Source organism: Triticum urartu, chromosome 7 (genome assembly GCF_003073215.2).
Source record: "Triticum urartu cultivar G1812 chromosome 7, Tu2.1, whole genome shotgun sequence".
Taxonomy (NCBI): Eukaryota; Viridiplantae; Streptophyta; class Magnoliopsida; order Poales; family Poaceae; genus Triticum; species Triticum urartu.
In genome coordinates, this window is record NC_053028.1 from 130,638,580 (window position 1) to 130,660,115 (window position 21,536).

The 21,536-nt window shown below is 47.8% G+C and overlaps 2 protein-coding genes and 1 long non-coding RNA gene across 15 annotated transcripts; 1 reads left to right on the forward strand and 2 right to left on the reverse strand.

The window, feature by feature from the left end:
- Positions 1 to 4,319: 4,319 nt before the first annotated feature.
- LOC125525238 (vegetative cell wall protein gp1-like) lies at positions 4,320 to 4,946 on the reverse strand. Its single transcript, XM_048690241.1, has one exon. It carries the CDS (start codon positions 4,909 to 4,911, stop codon positions 4,480 to 4,482), a length of 432 nt encoding a protein of 143 aa, XP_048546198.1. The 5' UTR covers positions 4,912 to 4,946; the 3' UTR covers positions 4,320 to 4,479.
- A 920-nt stretch (positions 4,947 to 5,866) lies between these two features.
- LOC125518549 (4'-phosphopantetheinyl transferase HetI-like) lies at positions 5,867 to 21,027 on the reverse strand. The gene is made up of 10 exons (XM_048683367.1): positions 20,957 to 21,027; positions 19,341 to 19,595; positions 18,289 to 18,452; positions 17,414 to 17,472; positions 17,229 to 17,327; positions 16,967 to 17,122; positions 16,408 to 16,506; positions 15,439 to 15,470; positions 11,971 to 12,059; positions 5,867 to 5,973 (listed from the first exon to the last, which is right to left on the reverse strand). Exons 1-10 carry the CDS (start codon positions 21,025 to 21,027, stop codon positions 5,867 to 5,869), a joined length of 1,131 nt encoding a protein of 376 aa, XP_048539324.1.
- LOC125517994 lies at positions 6,080 to 11,736 on the forward strand. 13 transcript variants are annotated; one of them, XR_007287882.1, is made up of 6 exons: positions 6,080 to 7,034; positions 7,609 to 9,990; positions 10,451 to 10,590; positions 10,757 to 10,921; positions 11,238 to 11,350; positions 11,455 to 11,736. It is a non-coding gene; the product is annotated as an uncharacterized LOC125517994 (long non-coding RNA). The 13 variants fall into 13 exon arrangements; XR_007287881.1 differs by having other exon boundaries at positions 7,645 to 9,990; XR_007287886.1 differs by having other exon boundaries at positions 6,081 to 9,506; positions 9,943 to 9,990.
- Positions 21,028 to 21,536: the final 509 nt, after the last annotated feature.

Here is a 21,536-nt window from a genome sequence, read left to right on the forward strand (position 1 = left end):
CCTGGGGATTCTTCGTCTTTTCGCCCGCCCGAGCCGCGGTGGTTGTCTTGCTGCCCTTCCTCATTTCTTGCCCGGCCCCCATGGACGACTTCGTAGTCATCTTCATCACCTTGCCACCGATAGCCATCCATGAAACCACGCAAGAGCAGGTGGTCCCGCACCTGCCCGGATTCCGGGTCCGCAATAAGGCTCTTCAGCTTGCATCTTCGACACGGACATCTTATCTCCATCTCGTTCTTTTGAAGCATCTCGGCCTTCGCGGACCTCAAAAACCTATTCACGATGCCTTCGGTCATTGTGCGGACCATGGTCGCCTGCGGGGTAGAGCAAAACGATATTTTAGAACCAAGAAAAAATTTGGCATGACTTTCCCTAAAAATAGGACCAAAAAGAATGCTTAATGCCAAAATTCTCGCCGAAACGGAAATGAATCAACTTTCCGGCAAAATATTGGCAACTATCGCATTTCAAATACCGGTACACCTCCAAACGCAAACACATATGCAACACCAGAAACATATGCAACACCACGAACATACATAGATCTAGTTAGGCCATAAAAAGTGCATGTGCACATTGTTGTAGGGAGAACAACATAAATATAGCTTCCCCCTTACTTACCTATCAAAACAAGGTAATTTAACCACTTAAATTGAATGAATCTATGGTGGAAATGAGGTGAAAAAGAGGAGGCACCCGAGACAAGGAGGAGGTGGAGAGAATGAAGTAGGGAGAAAGTGAGTGTGGGTAGGAGAGGCTGTCCAAAATATCTTGTTGCTGCCCACTTACTAATGGCGCACCAACTCTAAATGCGCCATTAGTAATCCAGGTTACTAATGGTGCACCTTCTGGTGGTGCGCTATTAGTAGTTTTGCAAAAAAAACATACTAATGGCGCACTGTTCGACCGTGCGCCATTACTAGTTTAAACTAGTAATGGCGCACGGTCGAACAGTGCGCCATTAGTAGTTTTGCAAAAAAAGGAATAAAAAATATAATAAAAAAACAACATTAGTGGCGCACTTTCTGACAGGTGCGCCATTACTAGTTACAACTAGTAATGGCGCATTGTGTCTGGATGCGCCATTAGTATGTTTGGACGGGCGCACTAGTTCAAATTTTTTTTGATACTAATGGCGCACCCTGGGCCAGGTGCGCCATTAGTAGTTTCAGCTCTAATGGCGTATCAGAAGGTGCTAATGGCGCACCGCTTGTCTGGTGCGCCATTAGTGTCAATCCCATCTATAGCCCTTTTTCTAGTAGTGAACAAACAGTTGGCGGGCGGCGGGCGTGGACGACGAAGAGATGCGGGCGAACGACGTGCGTACCTGATCCTCAACGCTGGCGCCGCTCTCCGGGCGAGCCGCGACCTCCTCGACGATTCCATGCCATTTGTTGCACGCCAACTGGATACGCCCCCAATGGTTCGCCATCGCCTTGGAGCCGCGCTGCATGTAGACGCCTTTGAAGTACGGGTCGACGAACTTCCGCTCGTCGAACTCGGCCTTGATGCGGTCCCAGTACGTCTCCAAGCTCTGGTTCACGCCGGTGGTCGGGTCGAGGCAGACGACTTTCCATGCTTCGGCGAGGCATTCTTCCTCCTTGGACGTCCACTTGATGCGCGGTTCGCCTGACCTAGCCGCCCGCTTCTTCTTCTGGCGCCCCTTCGTCGAAACAGGAGCCGGCTCCTCCTCCTCCTCCTCCTCCTCGTCCTCCTCCTCGGGTTCCTGTGCTTCGTGCGCGTCCTCGCCATAGACGTAGCCGAGCTCGGCCTTCATGTCGCCGCTGAGATCCACTACCTTGTCCTGGGTGGCGAACCCGGGAGACGCGGCGGCCACGGTCGATCCTGCCGCGATGATGTCGTCCATGTCGGCTCCTGTGTCGTCGGTGTCGCCGAGGTGCGAGAAGGGCATCGGTCCACGGCGGAGATGGGGCGTCGGTGTGGACGCGTAGGCGGCGGGCGGCGAGTAGTTGTATGGAGGGTACTGCACGCCGACGAAGGCGGGCGAGGGTGTGCGCGTCGCGGGGTGGCCATGGGGGAAGGTCACATTTGGGTTGAAGCCACCATGCGCGTCGCCGTCGGCGTAGCCGGGCGACGACGAACCCCATGGAGATCCGACGCCTTGCTGTCCCCAGGGCGCGTACTGGGCGTGGCTGACGACGGGTGGATTCATCATCCCCGCCTGGTCGACCGATGAGGAAGACGCCGCCGCGCGCGCCGCCTTGTCGCTGGCCTTCTTGGCAATGGCCCTGTTCCGCCGGTCGGCGGTGACTGCGTCGCGCCGCTGAACTTCCACCCTCCATTCGGCGTTCGACAGGCCCAGTGGCTTCGATGGCGGCGCCCTCGGCTTCCTCTGCTTCGGCTGGGTCACGGTGCCATTCGCGGTTGCCGCCGCGCGCGGCATGGCGTACTTCTTCGGTGGCATGGCGGCGACTGGAAGACGAGCGGGAGGGGGTTTGACGGGAGAAAGGGAGGGAATGGCGGGAGGAAGGCGAGCGAGCGGGAGAGATGTGAGGGAAAAGTGTCAAGAAACGGCGGGAAAAGGCCCTCGGGTCGCCGCCAGGGCGGACCCACGCGCCTTTTCGTTTGTGCCGGCTCCCCAAGCGCCTACAGGGCGCCGGGTTCGGCCTGGGTCCGCCGACATCAGTTTTGCCCCGAGCCGGCGAAAAACAGGCTTCTGGGGATGCGACTGGTCCGTTTTTTGACACCGACACGACAAAATCGTCTGAAAAGGGTCTGTTGGGGGCGCGGCTGGAGATGCCGTGAGGGAGGCGGCACCCAGGTGTTCGTGGGCAGCAGCGCACGCACAAAAAAAGGAGCGGCGATGCATGCGGCATGGGTGGCGCGCGCGGGGAGACCAGGTGATGGTGTGGCGACGATGGCGCGAAGCAGGTCCCAGCGCCGGCCTTACTCGATGGAGGAGCGAGAACGGCGCAGCCGCCTCCTCCATGGAGGCTGCTGCTCCTTTGCCGTAGATGCCCCACAGCCCACAGCGGCCCTCGCACCACTCCAGATCGAGCAACACGACACAGTTACGACGGCGGTGGCAACTTCGGTAGGGACGGCGATGCAGTTCCTTTCTCGGAGAGCATCAGAGGCGGCTCGACGCAGCTCCTCCCCGGTACTGTCCCTGGGAAGAAGACCCGAGGCAATAATCTGGCAAGGAAGGCGACCTATTTATAACCCCACACCGTAGCACGGTACGTACGTATGCAGGGCAAAAGCGGTAGCAGTAAGCGGTGGTATTTCTAGAGCGAGGCACGATAGGACTCTGGAATAAACGGCACCGATCAGAGACACCAACAGCGGCAAGAACAGAAGAACGCGACGCATCGATCGGGCAACAGCGGCCGGGAGACAAACGCATGGCCAATTCAAATACATGAAAGCATCAAATTCCAACGCGACAGCGACGCAAAGTAAGTACTCCCTCTTCCGGTCCTTTTTAATTTGCATATAAAATTTAACTGAAATCAAGCTTTGTAAAGTTTGACCAACTTTATATAAAAAAATATCAACATTTACAATCTAAAATCAATATCAATAGATGTGTCATGATTTAAAGTTTCATATTGTATAACTTTAGCACGATAGATGTTGATATTTTTTCATATAAATACGATCAAACTTTATAAAGTTTGACTTTAAAGAATTCTAATATGCAGAGTAAAAAGAACCGGAGGAAGTACGCAAAAACACCGAACAAATCAACCTACCCCACATGCAGTACAAAAACGCTAAACCAACCAAATCGATAGTCACACCCGTTCAAAAAATTTCAATCAAAAACTTGTATCCACAACGCCTTTCTACCCCGCCGTGAACCAAATTAATACCACGCGGCACGTACACTATTCACCACGGGTCACTTTCATATAAGTGGTTTGTTCTCAAGGCAAAAACCTTGGCTGGAATAGATGCTTGGGTATACTTCACTACAGGATTTAGGGGATTGGCTAGATCCCGGTCACTAGGAGCCAATCCAAATCCAATAAACGAGCTAGCTCCGTATCAGTTGCGAACTAGTGATGGTACTTTAGAATGCATTTTAGAGCTTTGATTTCCTTTTTCTTTCTGCCACTGACTTTCATCAATGTGATTTCATGATGAAACATTGCTAGTACTCTAACATTCACTAAACTTTGCAAAAAAGAAAAAATCAGATTTTTTTTTGAAATTATCTTCTACTCTCTCCGTTTCAAATTACTTGTATGTATGGATGTATCGAAATGTATTTTAGTTCTAAATACATCCATTTTTGAGACGAGTAATTTGAAACGGAGAGAATATGTTTTATTATACTATTCATGCCAGAAGCATTTGAGCTCGAGGTGAGAAAGATACTTCCGCTATAGAACCGGCTTTACAACGACAGAAAAACGGCATGGCAAGACGTACCCCTGCTTCTAGTACAGCTTTTTTTTTTGTATGTGGAGCCCAATCTTCTCTTGATGTTGGACGAGGCTTCAGTGATCACCGTTACACCACAACCCAAAGCAAGAGACATGGTACGATCACGTAATAGGCAACGGCGGCGACCGGAGTCGGTGGCACGAGCACCGAAGAAGCAGACTCGTTGTAGTAGGGAAGGTAGCCGATCGGAGGCGCTTGGTAGTACGGCTGCTGAGGCGTGTTTTGGCCGCCGCAGCAAACGGGCGTCACCGGCGGGCACGGCGCCTGCATGCCCGGGGAGGGCGGCGTCGTCGACGGCGGCGACGGCGGAGGGCCGCCGTAGATCGGTAGCGGCTGCGGCGGTGGCTGGCACCCGGCGCCGTTGCATAGGCCTTGAGCCGTGGTGGCGTTGCCGCCTGCAGTAGCGTTGCCGCCTGCAGTGTCGCCGGCCTCAGATGCTGCTGCTGCTGCCGCAGCTGCACTTGCCAGCAGCAAGGCATGCAGCAAGAGAAGCGTCATAGTGTTGGATGTTGCCGTAGCTGTTGTTGGATATTCTTGGCGTCCGTGTGTTGCGGTGGAGGGTCATATAACCGGTTCGGGTGTAGAGGTAGGGTTGCATGCACCGTGACACATGGAGAGCCATGTGTTGCAGGCTGAGACGCCCTACGCTAGCTTATGGAGATGGAGACACTGGCCGCTCTGTCTCTTCTCTCAAACTCAGCTTGATAACTGGATATACACGACGAGGGCGTACGTAGCAGCTGTTTCCAGCAAGATTCAAGGGAAGAAAACAAAAGTAGTTTCCAGTTCTATTTTATCGATTCAACGTGTGTGCATACTGGGGCTACACCACGACTATCTTCAGCTACGTCAGCCACCTTGTCATAGTGCAATCGCAGTTGCGGTGCCTACCGTACTTTTCCAACGAAAAGCATGAGATTCTCCACACAAGAAACACAAGTTTAGCTCATCCAACACAAGAAATGCGATGTGTTGGATGTGCTAAACTCGTGTTTTTTGTGCCAAACACAAAAACAGCTTTACAAATAACTGTTCAAATCCAACACTGTCCTAAGATCTCCGGTTCAGTACTTCAGTTTCAACACAAGAGCATATCAACAGTTATTTGTAAAGTTGTTTTTTTTCTAATACTCCCGAAAATCACATGAGTGATCACCCTGAGCTTTCCAGATAATTGAAGAATAAATCACATGCCATTTTTTGTTGTTGCCAAAAATCAGCAACGAGCACTCTGGCAGCAAGTACATAAGCCGGACCAGACCGATAAAAAAACGACTGCCGCAGGGAACCAACTGGACGGGAAAAGCAAAGCAGAACCTGCAACTTTCCTGAGTACCCCAAATATTGCGGGCGTAGAGAGTTAACTGACGCCTCAAGAATTCTCAGTGTTTAGCCTCCTACTTGGTGAAACACCAAATCTTGCATCATAATGTGATCTGGTGAGATCGTACGGTCAAGCAATAAGTTTAACAGCTTCTGTTCCAGAGACAAGTGTGTCTTCTACAAATGGTATGGTCTTCCATACTTTTAATCCTACTGCCGCTGGACTACTTTCAGGACCTGAAACATTAAAACCATTAACCTACGCATCAAAGGCGCCTTCTCACCCATGCCACGCAGATTTTACTGTCGCTCAATTAACACCTCCTCAAGGTAAACTCTCGATGAAAAAGATCTCCTCTGGTTTCCTTCCCCACACACGCGACCCTCTCTCTCCCTCTTTCCTTTCCTCTCCTCCAACGCCCAGCTCCTTTCCTGCTGCTCCGCCGCGCCGCCTCTTTCTCCGCCAAATACACCGCGTGCCGCCGCCCGTGCTCGTGCCCTTTTCATCTCCCGTCCCGAGCTCCACCTCCTCCAGCTTCATATCCCCGATTTCAGGGGCGATTTGGATCTCGGGAGCACACGGGAGGGAGGCGAGGTGCTTGTTGCTGGGAGAGGGGCGATGAGGAGTCTCGGCCCTAGGATCCTTCCCTCTCGTGGGGCTAGGCATCCTGTCCGCGCCGCGACGCCGCCGGCATGGAGGCCCTGGCTCGGGCAGCCGCCGCAGTGTCGGGTGGGCCGGCGAGGTCTCTGGGGTCCGTGCAGCGGGCGTGACCTCTCCCGGCTCCCCACCCTCGTCCGCGACGACGAGGACCAAGATGCATTTACGGTGTTGTCTGGTGCGTCGTCAGGTTTGGTTGGTCTGAGGCGAGGTATGCTCCTGAGGCTGATGGATGGATTGATGTGTGCACGCTTGTATGCATGTACATATGGATATCAGGGTGCTTTCCTACTTATGTGATGTTTCTTGGGTTCAATGCAGCTTGCCCTTTTGTTGAGATTTCTTAGTTCAGTAAGCAAACTTCATTTTGGCTCTGCACCACGATTTCTAAAAGTTAAGGAAATCACTTGCTTGACTGGTTCAGTACAGCTTGCTACTTTTTTTTAGATTTGTTAGTTCAGTTAGTAAACTTCAGTTTGGGTTTGCACCACAATTTCTAATTTCAATGAAGGTTTGAGTTTGTTTTATCCATTTATGCTGCTTCATCTACAGTGAGTTTCAAGATATATTTGACGTGGGCTGCTTCATAGCATCATTGAGAGGAGAATTGAATGCGGAAAGAGTTGACTCCATTCTGCCGGTCGGTTGATATTACCATAATCAACTTTGCTTGCATCTCTGAATTATACGCACAGCCAGATAAGGATTGTCGGTGTTTATTTTGGAGAAGATGGATTCAAAAGATACCAATCAGATAATGATTTATCTTTCCATGTACACAGTGGCGGAGCTTCAGCCTAAATCATGGGGGGGCATGGCCTTGAGGGGGGGCAAACATGATTATTTTCAGCTGATTTTTGGTAGAAAATAGCCCTAGAACAAAGGTATATAGGCTTGGTTTGTTGTGAGCTGAGGGGGCCATGGCCCAGGTTGGCCCCCATGAAGCTCCGCCACTGCATGTACATATTGTTGTATGGGATTCTTTCTACGCATAATGTATACTGCTTTTGGGTTTCTTACTCAGTATCTATAAACCACTCGGAAATATAGGAGTACCTTTGAGTGAACAAATGGTCATTTTAAATGTTAAACTGCTGCATACTGTGATGTCAAGATCAAGATCTTACTTGTCATTCATGCACTGAATTTAGAATCTGGAAAGTCAAAAAAAGGAAATTAATGCTATTGACCTCAGTTAGACCATTTTGCTGAAGATTCGAAGAATCTAAACTAGCTGTCACGGATGGAAGCTCTTCCTCTTTGGTGGTGGACAGGAGGAGCACGGGTGCCCGGGACAACGTCAACGACGAGCCAGAGGAGACACAGTGGATTCATTGTCTGCTTCTGCTGCTGCTCGTGTGGACTCTGCACCATCCTGGCCTTGAATTACCCCATCTTATATACACAACATACAGGTACAACCTCCTTTTCGGTAAAAAATGAGGGGCGATGATGATGACTCTGGCTGAAATAAGCATGTCTTGAGCAATCAAGACTGCTGTGGCCTGTGGGTACTAAATTAGAGCCCACTCTTACCTCTCTTGCAGTCTGTTCAATTCATCAGTAATGTTGGAGGTTCTGCGCCTCGGATGGTCATTTTGGCGAGTGATAACCAGGGCATTCGTTTACATTGCGATGGGTATGTTACGCAGCAAGAGATGTGAGTGTTGGGCTTGAAGATCAAAGACAAAACTGAGCCCTCTTTTGCTATGCTATAGATACACAAATTTTCCTTATCTATTAATAATAGACAAATTTGCCTTATCTATTATACAAATACATTGTATAATAGACATACAATGTTCTTCTTTCTTCTGTATTCCTCTATTGTGTTGATGTGAGTGAAGATCCGTCTGGACTTGTGATTTATGTCTTTTTTTGGTGATGAACACAACCACCCATAGCTTACTTGAATTGATTCATGGTCGCGCTGGACATTCCCCATGACGCTGCCGGCGCTGATGCCACGGCTTGCGCTTCTCACCCAGCCAAGTTGAGCTGGTACCGGCTACTGCTAGCGGCAGTACCACAAGTAATGGCATCGGTGCGTTTCTTTTTGTTCTAGGAGCGGTTGGATCTGTACATTTTACTGGCTTAGGTAGGTGCACATGCCTTAGCAAGATTCTGCTCATGCGATGCGAGTTGAGCGGTTGGACTGATTTCCTTGATGTACTTGCGACCAAATCTGAAAGTGGCGCTTGCGTTGTGATTTGTGTAGCACGCATTTTACTTAGTAGTACTTTCAGTTATGAAAGTTATTTGCGGTATCATATGAGAGGTCGGCTTTGCTTGGTCCTGGTTTTGTCATGCGCGGAGCTTTATTAGTATTCCTTGTCAGTCTGCGTCGTCAAGCAGACCAGGTAATGTCTTCCAACACAACAGGATCTTGCAAAGTTAGCATTGAATTTGTTTGCGTTAAGACATGTTTTTCCCCTACAAATTCAGTTTTTCAACATGGTTGCCTCCTCTCTCTGTCCATGGTTACTGAGGCAAGTAGAATTGTTCTTCATTTTCCAACTAAAGTGAAAAGTTCCACGAGCAATTGCAATTTCAAATTCAAATGATTGTCACTCGATTCAGATTATTTTACCACAAAAGCAACTTGGCTGCAAGTCAGACATTTGATGATTCACTTTCTGGCTCTGAAATAATTATCGCTGGATAAATTTCTAAATTAAGTATGCATTGTTTCACCGTGACAAGCATGCTGGTATACATTTGCTAGGTGTCTTATGTTGCTCGTACACTCACAATGTCGTGCCAAAAGGGAAGTTATTTTCATCTGTGTCTGCTGAAGCATAGACTAATACCCCACTGTTCGTACTAAAGACTGGAATTGATCTATGTTTTTTATATATATGACAGATATGAACCAGTTAATTTTTTGAGCAACCATATGAACCAGTTAATGAATCTTCTCTTTATAATTGTTGTCAAATAAGTAAGTTTTGCTTTATATGAGAATACAGTGTCAGTCTCATGTTGTAGATGTTCATGGCCTTTCTTTTTTTCTCTTTGTAGAGTTTTGATGCTATTTCTACTCACTTTGAGACAACTCTGATAGGTGTTATTGACACTTTTGGCAAAGATGATGACATTTCTTCAACTTTATGTATGCATGAGTGAGCCTACTCTTTTCTGTTCAAGTACTTCATATTTTCCCTTAGTTTTTTGTTGTGAGGTGAAGGTGAGTAAAGTTGGAAGCTACCCTATGAATAAAGGAGGATCCACCAGCAGGTCAATTAACTCCTCATTCTGCAATTCGTGCCTGATCTTAGCAGAAGTAAATCTTTGTGATATTAGCGACCATTTCCGTATTTAAAGACTAATCAATGCCCAACCACCATCCACGGGTAAAATGTGGCATGATTTACGAAGGGCAATTTGTCAAAAATGTTTGGATATGTGGGAGCGTTGTGCCCATTCGCAGAAACATTTTGAACACTCCATAGTTGGTTTTATAGATCAAAGTATTTGCAATTTTGAAATTATGTGGGGTGTAGGGAACCTGAATCCCTTAATTGGTTGGCTGTTTTTTTGTTTGCAAGAAGGCGAAGCAAATTTTCAGAGATTCAAGCATGCTACTATACATGCGAGTAAGTGTTACCTATCCCTGTGATGTCTGTGCTTGTCCATGTTAATGATCTTTCCATTTAGTTTGTGCTTGCGTATACTACATACCATGATGTATTCAAAGGACAATGTCTGGATTTTTGGTACTCCCTCCGTTCATTTTTGTAAGTCGTTTTAGACAATTCAAAATAGGCTGTTTTGAACATTGTCTTAAATGTCTTCAAGGTCTTATAAAAGTGAACAGAGGGAGTAGAAGAATTTTCAATTTTAATCCATCATGGGCATTGGGCAGGACTCGGAATCAAGTAGAGAGGTGATAGAAGAAATTTGTTCAAATCATGATTATTAACATTCTCGTATACAATTTTTAGTATGCGGGACATTTCAACCGACTGTAATTTAAAATAGATAGTTTGTGTCCTACAGCGAAGTAACTTTTAGATTGATGTATTAGTACTTAGAATTGTATTTGCTTCATTGCAGTGCTTGGTTTGAGGAGCTTCACAAGCAGAGAATTGCTGAACTGAAAAGGCAGGCGGCTCGGCACCGCCGACTCCCCACCGGCCATCGGGCATGGGCACCATCCTGATGCTTCTGTTCTGCGGCTATTCTTTGGGGGTAAGGTATGGAGCCAAGCTGATTGTAGAGAAGGGATACATTGGTGCCCAGGTCATGAATGTCGTCTTTGCGTTCGTTACCCACTATGTAACTTAGTGATCTCCACACCTTCCTGATAAGAAATTCAGTTGCAACAATCTCAGTCTCATGATTAACAATTAGTCTGATCAGGAACACAACCTTCAAAAGTTTGCCGGGCGCCCTCGCCCTGGCCATCCGGCACCACCACGAGCTCTTCCTCGAGAGCATCCGTGCACTTCGCCTGCAACTCCTGGGTGCAGACCACCGGGGAGCTGCCCGGCAACTCCAAGAGCGTCTTCTATAGCTACAAGGCAGGTCTACTTTTTTACTTCAGGTTCATGGAGACATGTACTTGTGAAAAATTGTTAGCATTGCAGGTTATGGTCTTGACTTTGTGCCCTACTGCAGGACATGTTGCCATTCGTTTTAACATACTATATTATGATTCGAATAATGTTACATTTGTGGTACTGTGAATTGAGGAATTGAATTACACAGAAGAGAAAACACTTTCTCATACATTCACTTGAATTACAAACCTGTTCGGTTTATTCTCGTAGGTCTTTTTGGCAGTTCATTCTATCTGTTCGTAAGTGTTTGATAGCTCATGTACTTCATCCCATTTGTACAGTATATTCTGCCTTACCACTTCAGCTTGGTAACTTGTGCAGCGATGCTATTATGTGGGATCAAAAGACTGGACGATCCAGAGGGTCCGGTTTTGTTTCTTTTAGGAATCAACAGGTAGTGTTACCATGGCAACTTAAAACATTAGTCTGGACTCATAACAAAGGTTGAGTTTATTTGAACTATTATATTCATCATCTTCCTTTGTTATTTATTGACAGAATGCACAAACTGCCATAAATGAATTGATGGTGCACTCCCTGTTGCTTATTGCTAGCAATGTCTAATTCTGGAGTTAACAAATAAGCTTCATTGCAACCGCCAAATCCCCCCCTCCCGTGTTTTTAGGTTCGTAACAGTTGAGTGATCTTAATGTGAGGTGGATGTTCTTCTCTGATGTACATGAATGGGACTTTCTGGTTTGGCAGTGAATAATTTGTTGGGTCTCTTGATAAGAATATATGAATATGATTTAAAAGAGCCATGACAAAGATTTTCTAGGAGCTGCTATTTTTGTTGCTATCGGTAGAGTTGCGTTATATTTTTAATCACTGTTGCTTCTCTGTGTTGTCAGCATGTTAACAATTACGGCAACATGATTAGTGCGCACAATAACGCCTCAAGAGGCGCCACCAGGTGGCGCCCCAGTCACTAGTATACATCAATAGTAATGGAGTGACTGAAAGAAACAAAAGAACCAAACTCTTTGTCCCCAGGCCGTCAATACAAACCTTGACATCTTGAGTCATTCTCCATACAAACTGCCATGCAATGAGAACTATTTAGCTCCGCGAGTGCAAGTAGCCAATTCACAGCCCCGCGTCGCCTAGCTCTGGCGACTCGGGGGCGAAAACCTAGCGCCGCCACCACCCCTTCCCCTCGCTCCTTCCCGTCTTGCCGCCGCCAGAGGCTTCCACCGGCAAAGCTCGCGCTGGACCCAGGGACGGCGGCGGCGGGGCGTCTCTTTCTTCAAGGAGGCAGGGCTCGGTGACGCGAGGCCCTCTGCCGGCGGCGCATCTGGCCGCGGTCGGCGGCGGTCTCATCCTGCGCGGGATGCCTCAGGGTGGTGGATGCAAGGCGGTGGCAGGCGGCTGTGCAGCGGCGGCGTGGCGGCCGGTGGACCTGGTGACCTGGATCTGGATCCAGCGAGCCGGTCAGGCGTGGCGCCGGCCTGCAGGTGGCGAAGGGCAGAGGTGTTGGGCGGCGTGGTGTGCGCGCACGAGCTGCGTGGTCGTGCGGGGGTGCAGTCTTGCCGGTCTGGGATGCTCTTGGCGCCCAGATCTGTCTTTCCTGAACTCACCCGGCCAACCGGCGTACGTGGCCATGACCAGGGGGTCGGCGGCGGATGCCGTCGATAGAGCTTGACTGCGGTGGTGGTGGCGTGTGGTTGGCGGCAAGGGCTTGAATGCAGGTGGCAGCCGACAACGACCCGACTCCGGCTGTGCAGGTGCTCGAGGTGAGCTTCTGTGTCAACGGAGCCTCATGCTAGTCCTAGTGGGGACGCTCGCCGTGGACTGGTAGGAGGGCGGGGAGGTCTCGGGCTGCTGGGCACATCGGCCAGTTTCAACGGAGATGACGGGGACGGGATGCTTCAGGCGAAAGCCTATGTCGATCTTGTCGGCAACGATGGCGGCGACGCCATCGGGCGCCGTTTTCCCTTCTTGAAGGCGTCATTGGGAAGCTACGGTACCCTCTTAATCTCTGGATCAGACGACGACGGCGTCTCGATGTCGTTTCTCCCCCTTGGGGGCGTTGTTTTTGGGGGCCACGGATCCGCGGTTGGCAGCTTGATGTCTGGATTAGAGTGTTTGTTGGGTTGTTGGTGTGCAGGGTGGTGGCGGTGGAAGTGATCTGTGGCGGCGACCAATCCCTTGGTCACCTCGGTGCTGATGGTGGACCTACCTCTTGGGGCTCGTGGCGACGATGAGGTCTCGGTGTTCGGTGCCCTTCGACGGTGTCCGAGGCTTTGTTGCCTGGCATAGTGCTTTGGTTCTCTCTATTTTTGATGGTGGCCGTGGTGTTGGCCTAGAGGAGGTGCAGGGCCTGTCTCGGTGGAACATTGCCCTTCGGCACGGTCTGTGGCTCTCTTTGCCGCGACGTGGCTAGGCAATGGGATGCCCTTCGACGGTGGTTGCGACTTCCTAGCTCTTCAAGGTGCAGAGTGATCGCGGGGCAGCTGGCAACTTCTTCTCTACGTCTTCTTGTTGGGGAACGTAGCATAAATTCAAAATTTTTCTACGTGTCACCAAGATCTATCTATGGAGTCATCTAGCAACGAGGGAGGAGTGGATCTACATACCCTTGTAGATCGCGCGCGGAAGCGTTCAAGAGAACGGGGTTGATGGAGTCGTACTCGTCGTGATCCAAATCACCGATGATCCTAGCGCCGAACGGACGGCACCTCCGCGTTCAACACACGTACGGAGCAGCGACGTCTCCTCCTTCTTGATCCAGCAAGGGGGGAGGAGAGGTTGATGGAGATCCAACAGCACGACGGCGTGGTGGTGGAAGTAGCGGGATTCCAACAGGGCTTCGCCAAGCGCTGCGGGAGGAGGGAGATGTGTCATGGGAGGGAGAGGGAGGCGCCAGGGCTTAGGTATGGTTGCCCTCCCTTCCCCCCACTATATATAGGGCCAAGGGAGAGGGGGGCGCAGCCTTGGCCCTTCCTCCAAGGAAGGGTGCGGCTAAGGGAGGAGTCTCTCCTCCCCAAGGCACCTCGGAGGCGCCTTCCCCCTTTAGGACTCTTCCTTTTCCTCTTCTCTTGGCGCATGGGCCTCTTGGGGCTGGTGCCCTTGGCCCATATAGGCCAAGGCGCACCCCCTACAGCCCATGTGGCCCCCCGGGGCAGGTGGCCCCACCCGGTGGACCCCCGGGACCCTTCCGGTGGTCCCGGTACAATACCGGTGACCCCGAAACTTGTCCCGATGGCCGAAATAGCACTTCCTATATATAATTCTTTACCTCCGGACCATTCCGGAACTCCTCGTGACGTCCGGGATCTCATCCGGGACTCCGAACAACATTCGGGTTACCGCATACTAATATCTCTATAACCCTAGCGTCATCGAACCTTAAGTGTGTAGACCCTACGGGTTCGGGAGACATGCAGACATGACCGAGATGACTCTCCGGTCAATAACCAACAGCGGGATCTGGATACCCATGTTGGCTCCCACATGTTCCACGATGATCTCATCGGATGAACCACGATGTCAAGGACTTAATCAATCCCGTATACAATTCCCTTTGTCTATCGGTACGACACTTGCCCGAGATTCGATCGTCGGTATCCCGATACCTTGTTCAATCTCGTTACCGGCAAGTCTCTTTACTCGTTCCGTAACACATCATCCCGTGATCAACTCCTTGATCACATTGTGCACATTATGATGATGTCCTACCGAGTGGGCCCAGAGATACCTCTCCGTTTACACAGAGTGACAAATCCCAGTCTCGATTCGTGCCAACCCAACAAACACTTTCGGAGATACCTGTAGTGTACCTTTATAGCCACCCAGTTACGTTGTGACGTTTGGCACACCCAAAGCACTCATACGGTATCCGGGAGTTGCACAATCTCATGGTCTAAGGAAATGATACTTGACATTAGAAAAGCTTTAGCATACGAACTACATGATCTTGTGCTAGGCTTACGATTGGGTCTTGTCCATCACATCATTCTCCTAATGATGTGATCCCGTTATCAATGACATCCAATGGTCAGGAAACCGTAACCATCTATTGATCAACGAGCTAGTCAACTAGAGGCTTACTAGGGACATGGTGTTGTCTATGTATCCACACATGTATCTGAGTTTCCTATCAATACAATTCTAGCATGGATAATAAACGATTATCATGAACAAGGAAATATAATAATAACTAATTTATTATTGCCTCTAAGGCATACTTCCGACACTTCTCGGTGACGGATCTCCTTTCGATTGATTCAACAAAGCTTGCTTCCGCTCTTCTCGGTCCAGCTAGTAGTGTTGGGTGCTAAGTTCTTGGTGTTGGCTGCTTGTCGTAGTTCTTTTCTGGTTCTTCTGTTCTTTCTTGTGCCTTCTTATGTGTGTTGGTTGCTTTCTGTTGTACCTGATGTCTTGTATCCTTCTCTTATATATAATGAAAATGGTTCAGGCCGGCGTAAGCCCGCCGTAGCACCGTCAAAAAAAAGTAGCCAATTCACAGACAGATGATCACACCCAGAGTTGGAATCATTACATACTTTCGATGCCTGGAAAATCCGACGAGAGTCAAGGTAGATTGATAAAAATGATTTAGTGTTGGTTGCAATAACATAACGCGCCTGACTTCGCTGATGTCCTATGATGCATATCCTTAACGAAATAAATAAATAGGACGGTGTTACCATGCAAAAGCCAAAAAAACAGGGTAGGCATCTACTTTTGATTCCGTGTGCCGGCAATGGTTTAATTGTGTTGGTGTGATTGCACAGCACATGGTGGACCTCACACATGCATTATTGATTTCCGTTCTCTACTTATTTTGCTTTCTTATACGGAGGTTTGCCCCGTTGTTTTTCTAATTGATGAAATACTAATTTCTGCTATAAAATATGTGACACATGTGAAATTTGAGAATTTCTTGTGAGTCTTGCATGAAACCCCGAAATACATGTGAAACACATCCCAAAAACGGTAAATAAAAGGTCAAACAACTATGAGTCTTCTCAAATTTATTGGCTTGGTTCAGATCCATGTAAAATGCATTGAATTGTTTAGTGAAACTTAGTTTGGATTACGGCAAAACCTGATTAATCTACTGCAAAACATGTGTTGAAATTTTGCAAAACATAAGCTATTCAATATTTTGGAACATGCTGGAGCCCGTGCAGTGAGAAAAAAGAAGGCTGAAATGATATGTGAGAGTGAGTGGCAGGGCATATTACATCTCAACCATTGACAGAGATGACCAAAATAGAGGGTGAGATGCTATCCCGGTTGTTTTAAGAAGTAAGAACCAGCAGTACACCATCCCATAGCAGCATTTTTTCGTATGAAATTCACTTATCATGACATCTGACCGTTGGGCCAAGACGCAGGTGTCACAAAATGTCAAGTGAATTTTTGTTCACACATAGATCTGAAGCTCCCTGACACATGTATTATATGTCAAAAAAACAAAGAAGGGGAAAGGTAAAAGCTACATACCTTAGAAACCCGAATTCCCTTGCTTGTTTTCAAGTTGATTGTAAACTCATTGAGTGGAGCACCTGACAAACCCAATCCGAGAGCCTTTACATATGCTTCCTATAAATTTAGAAATCAATGATGCTTCCATGTAAGCAATTTATTTTGCAACATCGTATCAGTAACCAGAATTATGAATATTTAATTCAAATAGGGCAATATTTGGTGCATAACATTCCTTTTTCCTCAAATGGACCATTCATAAGATGCCCACCTGTGTGTACTTCAATTTGATTTATTCAATATAGTTATATGTGGAGTTAGCAAGTTAGCATCTAAAAAGGGTTTGCACTAGATACATATACCAAACCTGCATTTCTGTAGCAAAGAACAACGAAGTTAGCTACAATGTTTAATCTTTGAAGTGGTATCTTACACTACATGATAGGGCAGTTGATATGTTCTAGCCTTGTAGTAAAAAATACCATAACTTCTCAATGTTCTAAGGAATGTATAGCACAATGAAGTGGTTGCATAGGAAAGGGCCATATAGTAGCGGGCCAAAGAGAGACTCGTTAACTTTAAGAGTCCATAGTTTGAAGAATTCCTTTTCCTGAGCATACGAATCAGAAATATCAGTGAGATAATCAGCTTCTGAAGGGGTGAAAAAACGACGAGCAAGAGAAAAAATACTCTTGGTTGTCTTCCGCTTCTTCTCTTCAATATCAATGCCAATCTGAAAAGGTACATAAAACAACAATATCAACTGAATAACTTCCACAGCAACAGAAACATGGCCATATCTTTCTCACTTTTGGCTGTCACAGGGACAAAGAACATACATTAGCATCCATGGCAATGCCACAGGCAATCAAAGAAGTAGTGTGTGAAATGTTGAAATGCAAGGGCAGATCCACAATATCATCAGATGGCCACAATATCTTATCATACATGGAAAGCAACCAAAGGCAGTTGTTACAAGGCTTTAAATTGCAGAAAAAGGAACCATTGAAGCCTAACCTCTTACCTCAGGTTTGCGAAAATTGTTGTACTTAAACTCAAACGACCTCGAATCAATTTTACAATCTGTATCCAGTCTAATTTAAACAGATTAGCTATAAGCAATAGCATATCAGTATTCCTCTTATGCTATCAGTAACAACAGACAAAACAAGCATATATTCTAATTGTTGACAAGATAAAATGCTGACAAACTCAAACATGGAGCAGCGTGACAAGCTTCCATGTTATCACAAGTCAAAGGGCAGATGGTTTCATTCTCCATTTTTATGACTCTTTATGGGAACTGCACATGCACCAGAAAGTGATTGGACACCTAATAGGTCCTAAAGTGTTACTTGAGAAAGAAAAAGTCATCCGTGGATGCAAGAGGTCAAAAGTTACATTGATATTGAATCATATGTTCTCCATATATTAAGACAGATGAATGCTCGAATGGTCTCCTACAATGCAAAGGCAGGGCTCCTGCTGTTCACGCCAAAAAATGCACGAATGGAAGCCATGCACCTATATACAGGAAAAAGTTCAAAGGGAATAACTCATGGACTCATTGCATCCAAAGCAATAAATTGCATAAAACAGCTGAATCCCCAGAAATATTAAAGTATTTTTGTTACAACAATACTGATTTTCCCCCATAATGACAGTATATAGACTAAGAAAAGTGTTTTTTTATAGTCACCACCACTCAAGGAGAGGATCCTATCTGTTGTTATTGTTAAATCTAAGCAATGCACACTTGTGAATCAAACATCAGCAGACAATTTCCCTAACTCCTATTGACAAGAATATAGACAACACTGTCTCTTGAATGATAGAAACAGGAATGAAACTTCAATTAAATGTGACAGACAATGCAAAAGGAAGTTGGTGGTTACATACATCTTGAGAGGGTGGTGCGCTTCAATGCACATGACAACATAGCATGTTTCCGCAACGTTGAGTCAACATACTCTCTTTCAGCAGGAGAAAGGAGTTGTTTATACATCTCTAGTAGGTACTGATCATTCAGCTCACCCGAGCAAAGATACCAAACATGCACCTCTCTACAAAAGAGATAAACGCATAAACTAATGTCCTCGAAATATTCTAATGCACCAAACAACTATTACAAGAAAGAAAAATCAACCATTTGTAAATGTACAGGAATATATTCTCATTACGTACAGGCTTTGCCCAACCCCAGAGAACACTTAACCACCAAAAGCTATCATGTATCCACATGTCAATATGGGGAGAAGCACATTATCAGGGGGCATAGTGGAATTAACATTTTCAAAGATAACTAAAGGAATGCACTAGAGCGCGACGACTGGTAATGCTGCCAAATCATGGATGATGTCATGACGACGCAAGAATCACTGTAGCCACGTGTAATCATATGGAGCAGGCTGCGTCACACTTTGGGACTGTACAGTGAACGTTTGTGCCATATAATTAATTCAGGCAAAATAAAACCTGACACTCCCTCATAATTCCTGGCCAAAAGTCCTTCAGTGAATGCCCAACAACAGCACAAATGAAATCCGCAAACTACGGCCCTAGCAAACAATCGCTGTTCCTCAAAACAAAAAGCAAACAATCGTCTCATCCTCTAACAGTTGGTTCAATTTTTATTTGTTCAATGTTCATGTACTATCCTGTCTGTCATGCCCATAAGAAATTAAGGACTGTACAAATTTGACATTTAGTGAACAAGGTGGGCTAAGGAATACCAGCTAAGAAGCTAGCAACATCTTAGCATCCTCTTAACATTGACTAGCATAATGTACCCCCTATATTCAAATACACCTAATGGAAAATGCCATCGCCGTACACATATGCTGGGTATCAATGTATCATGTACTGTATATAGCAACATAGCCATACTCAGGCTCCCAAAAACTACAACCTGCAAGATACAAAGAAAGGAAGGGAGGGAGAGAAGGGCGTACCTTCTGGACTGCAGAGGAGGCGCGGGCGGGAGGGGCGCGAAGAGGCGTCTGCCGGGAATCCCCAGCGTCCTCGGAGGAGGCGGGGGCGGTGCATGCTGCTTGGCCTCTGCCGCTCGGTTTGGCTTGTAGCGGAGGCGTCGGCGGGTTGATGGCTCGACGGCGGTGCAGATTACAGACAAGGGGCGTCGGGGAGAAGCGGCTCGGCGGCGGCGCAGCTCGAGAGGCAGGGTGCGTGGGAAATTCACAATGACTAAACTAGTAATCCAATGTAATTTATTACGGAAACACTAACGCCCACACATGTGGCATTACTGTAACTCGCCCACAAGTCTGCATCACTGTCCATTTAAATTTGTACGAATCTTGACACGGCGAGACAGTTTTTATGTACCACGTAGGACAAGGCCGGTGTGTGGTGTGTTCTCAGTTCACCCGCACGTCATTTCTCCCTCGGACGACATCGGTTGCGAGTCGGGGCGTGCAGTGGAATTGCCGCCGCTCCCGCACGCCGCGCACGACTTCTGTTCGCGTCTCCCATGACTGGCCATTTTCCTCCTCAGCAGTGCTGCGCTTTCTCCCCATCCCCTTCATTACTCCCCAACCCACCCTCTACAGCAGTTCCATTCGATTGGAGGAGAAGTCGAGAGGAGGAGGCGGCGACGGCGGAAGAGTCGACGGCATTCGCGGCCGTTGCTGGTGTTCACTGGACCGGAGCATCGTCGCCGGAGCAGCCACAACGAGAAGGTGAGGCTATCGAAGCTTTTGTACTGGTGCAATATGTCTCCCTTCCTCCCTGGTCACATTCCTCTTAAGCCCTCTCAAGATTCAGGCGGATTCGCGGCGCTCTGGTGTCCCCGTCAGCGGGGGAGTCGCTTGTGTGCCATTTAGGGCGGCATTGCGCAGTTCCGTCACCGTCGCGGTGGTAGTCAAGCCGGTGAGGCTCGCCCGGTAGGCAACCACCTCTCTATGTACGAGAGATTAGATGCCTGCAATTCTATGTGTGAGCGATTTCTAGTGTGTTTTTGTTAGTTCTGATTGTCTCGAAGGCTGTGATCATCACTGTTTTAGGGCGATGTTGTAGTTGAATTGAGGGTCTGATAGTTGTGTATGAACCCTAGATCTAGTTAGGTGCATTTCTGTGACACCTCGATGGTTAAGCTACAGTAAAACCCTGTTAATGATGCCAGGTCATCATAATTAAAATTTTGGCTAAACCTCACTTGTTTCAAACCGACCTCAAATTCAAATTCAAATACAAGTCAAGTTATTAATCCTTCAAACATTAAAATAAAAAATGTAGGCTAGGTTGAAAATATTCCCTAACTAATTGTCATAAATTATCCAACATATTTTGAATTAGTGAAATGCCCCTAACCTATTTTAAAATGGAACCAAAACAACTTTTAAACATTTATAATTAAACCGATTTTCAAATGAATTCGAATAACCCTCAAACTTATTGTGGCAGTGCCAGTTATTGCAACATAATTATTGTGGCAAGCTAATCATTTTACAAAAGTCCTTTGGGTGCAAAACTAAAATACGAAACAATAGGTAAAAAAACGCATTACTGTGCACTGGAGGCCTAGTGCTACAGCAACACAACCCAAGCCCACCAGAGGCCTTTCTCCCATCTCTGTACAGAGAGGAGGCAGAGCCTGTACGTGTCGGGCATCCGCGCCGCCATGGCCACTATGGCCGCCGTGTTGACCATCCGATGAGCCACCGTGTTGACCATCCGATGAGCCCCCGAGGCGTATAAGGCCCCGCCCGACGCGTGAGACAAACCCTAGGCCACTCGTTCTTCCTCCCTTGCTCGCCGCCTTCCGTTTCGTTCGTTCCGGAGCTTGAGGTTGCCACACCACCATCGTCCACGCACTCTGAAGCCTTCCCTCGTCAAGCCAAGTTGTCCAGGGGCCTTCTCATCGCCGACTCCGTCATCCCCGTGCTTTCGTTCGACCAGAGCCGCGCCGTACGCTCGGGATCGAGCCTGGAGCCGCCCCATCGTCGCCGTCGTCCTCGTCTTCATCGGCGGTCGCCACCGATGCCCCGTCGCGGATCCATGCTCCGGCACGCCCCCGACCAATCCGAGCTCGCCGTCAACCCTCCCTTGGTGAGCAGCGCCGATTCCCCTTGTCTCCCCCTCTGTTAATCGCGTTGTAGCGCCGTCCCCATGATTTGGTCGTCGTGCCCAGA

Bases quoted from the DNA above. Each gene is read 5' to 3' on its own strand.
- LOC125525238 (XM_048690241.1), bottom strand. From the start codon at position 4,911: ATGACGCTTCTCTTGCTGCATGCCTTGCTGCTGGCAAGTGCAGCTGCG.
- LOC125518549 (XM_048683367.1), bottom strand. From the start codon at position 21,027: ATGGCGGCGCGGATGCCCGACACGTACAGGCTCTGCCTCCTCTCTGTA. The intron at 19,596-20,956 runs GTGGGCTTGGGT...TTGGATTACTAG, and splicing joins AGATGGGAGAAAGGCCTCTG to TTTAGTCATTGTGAATTTCC. The intron at 5,974-11,970 runs GTCAAGGTTTGT...TTAATGTTTCAG, and splicing joins TATGGAGAATGACTCAAGAT to GTCCTGAAAGTAGTCCAGCG.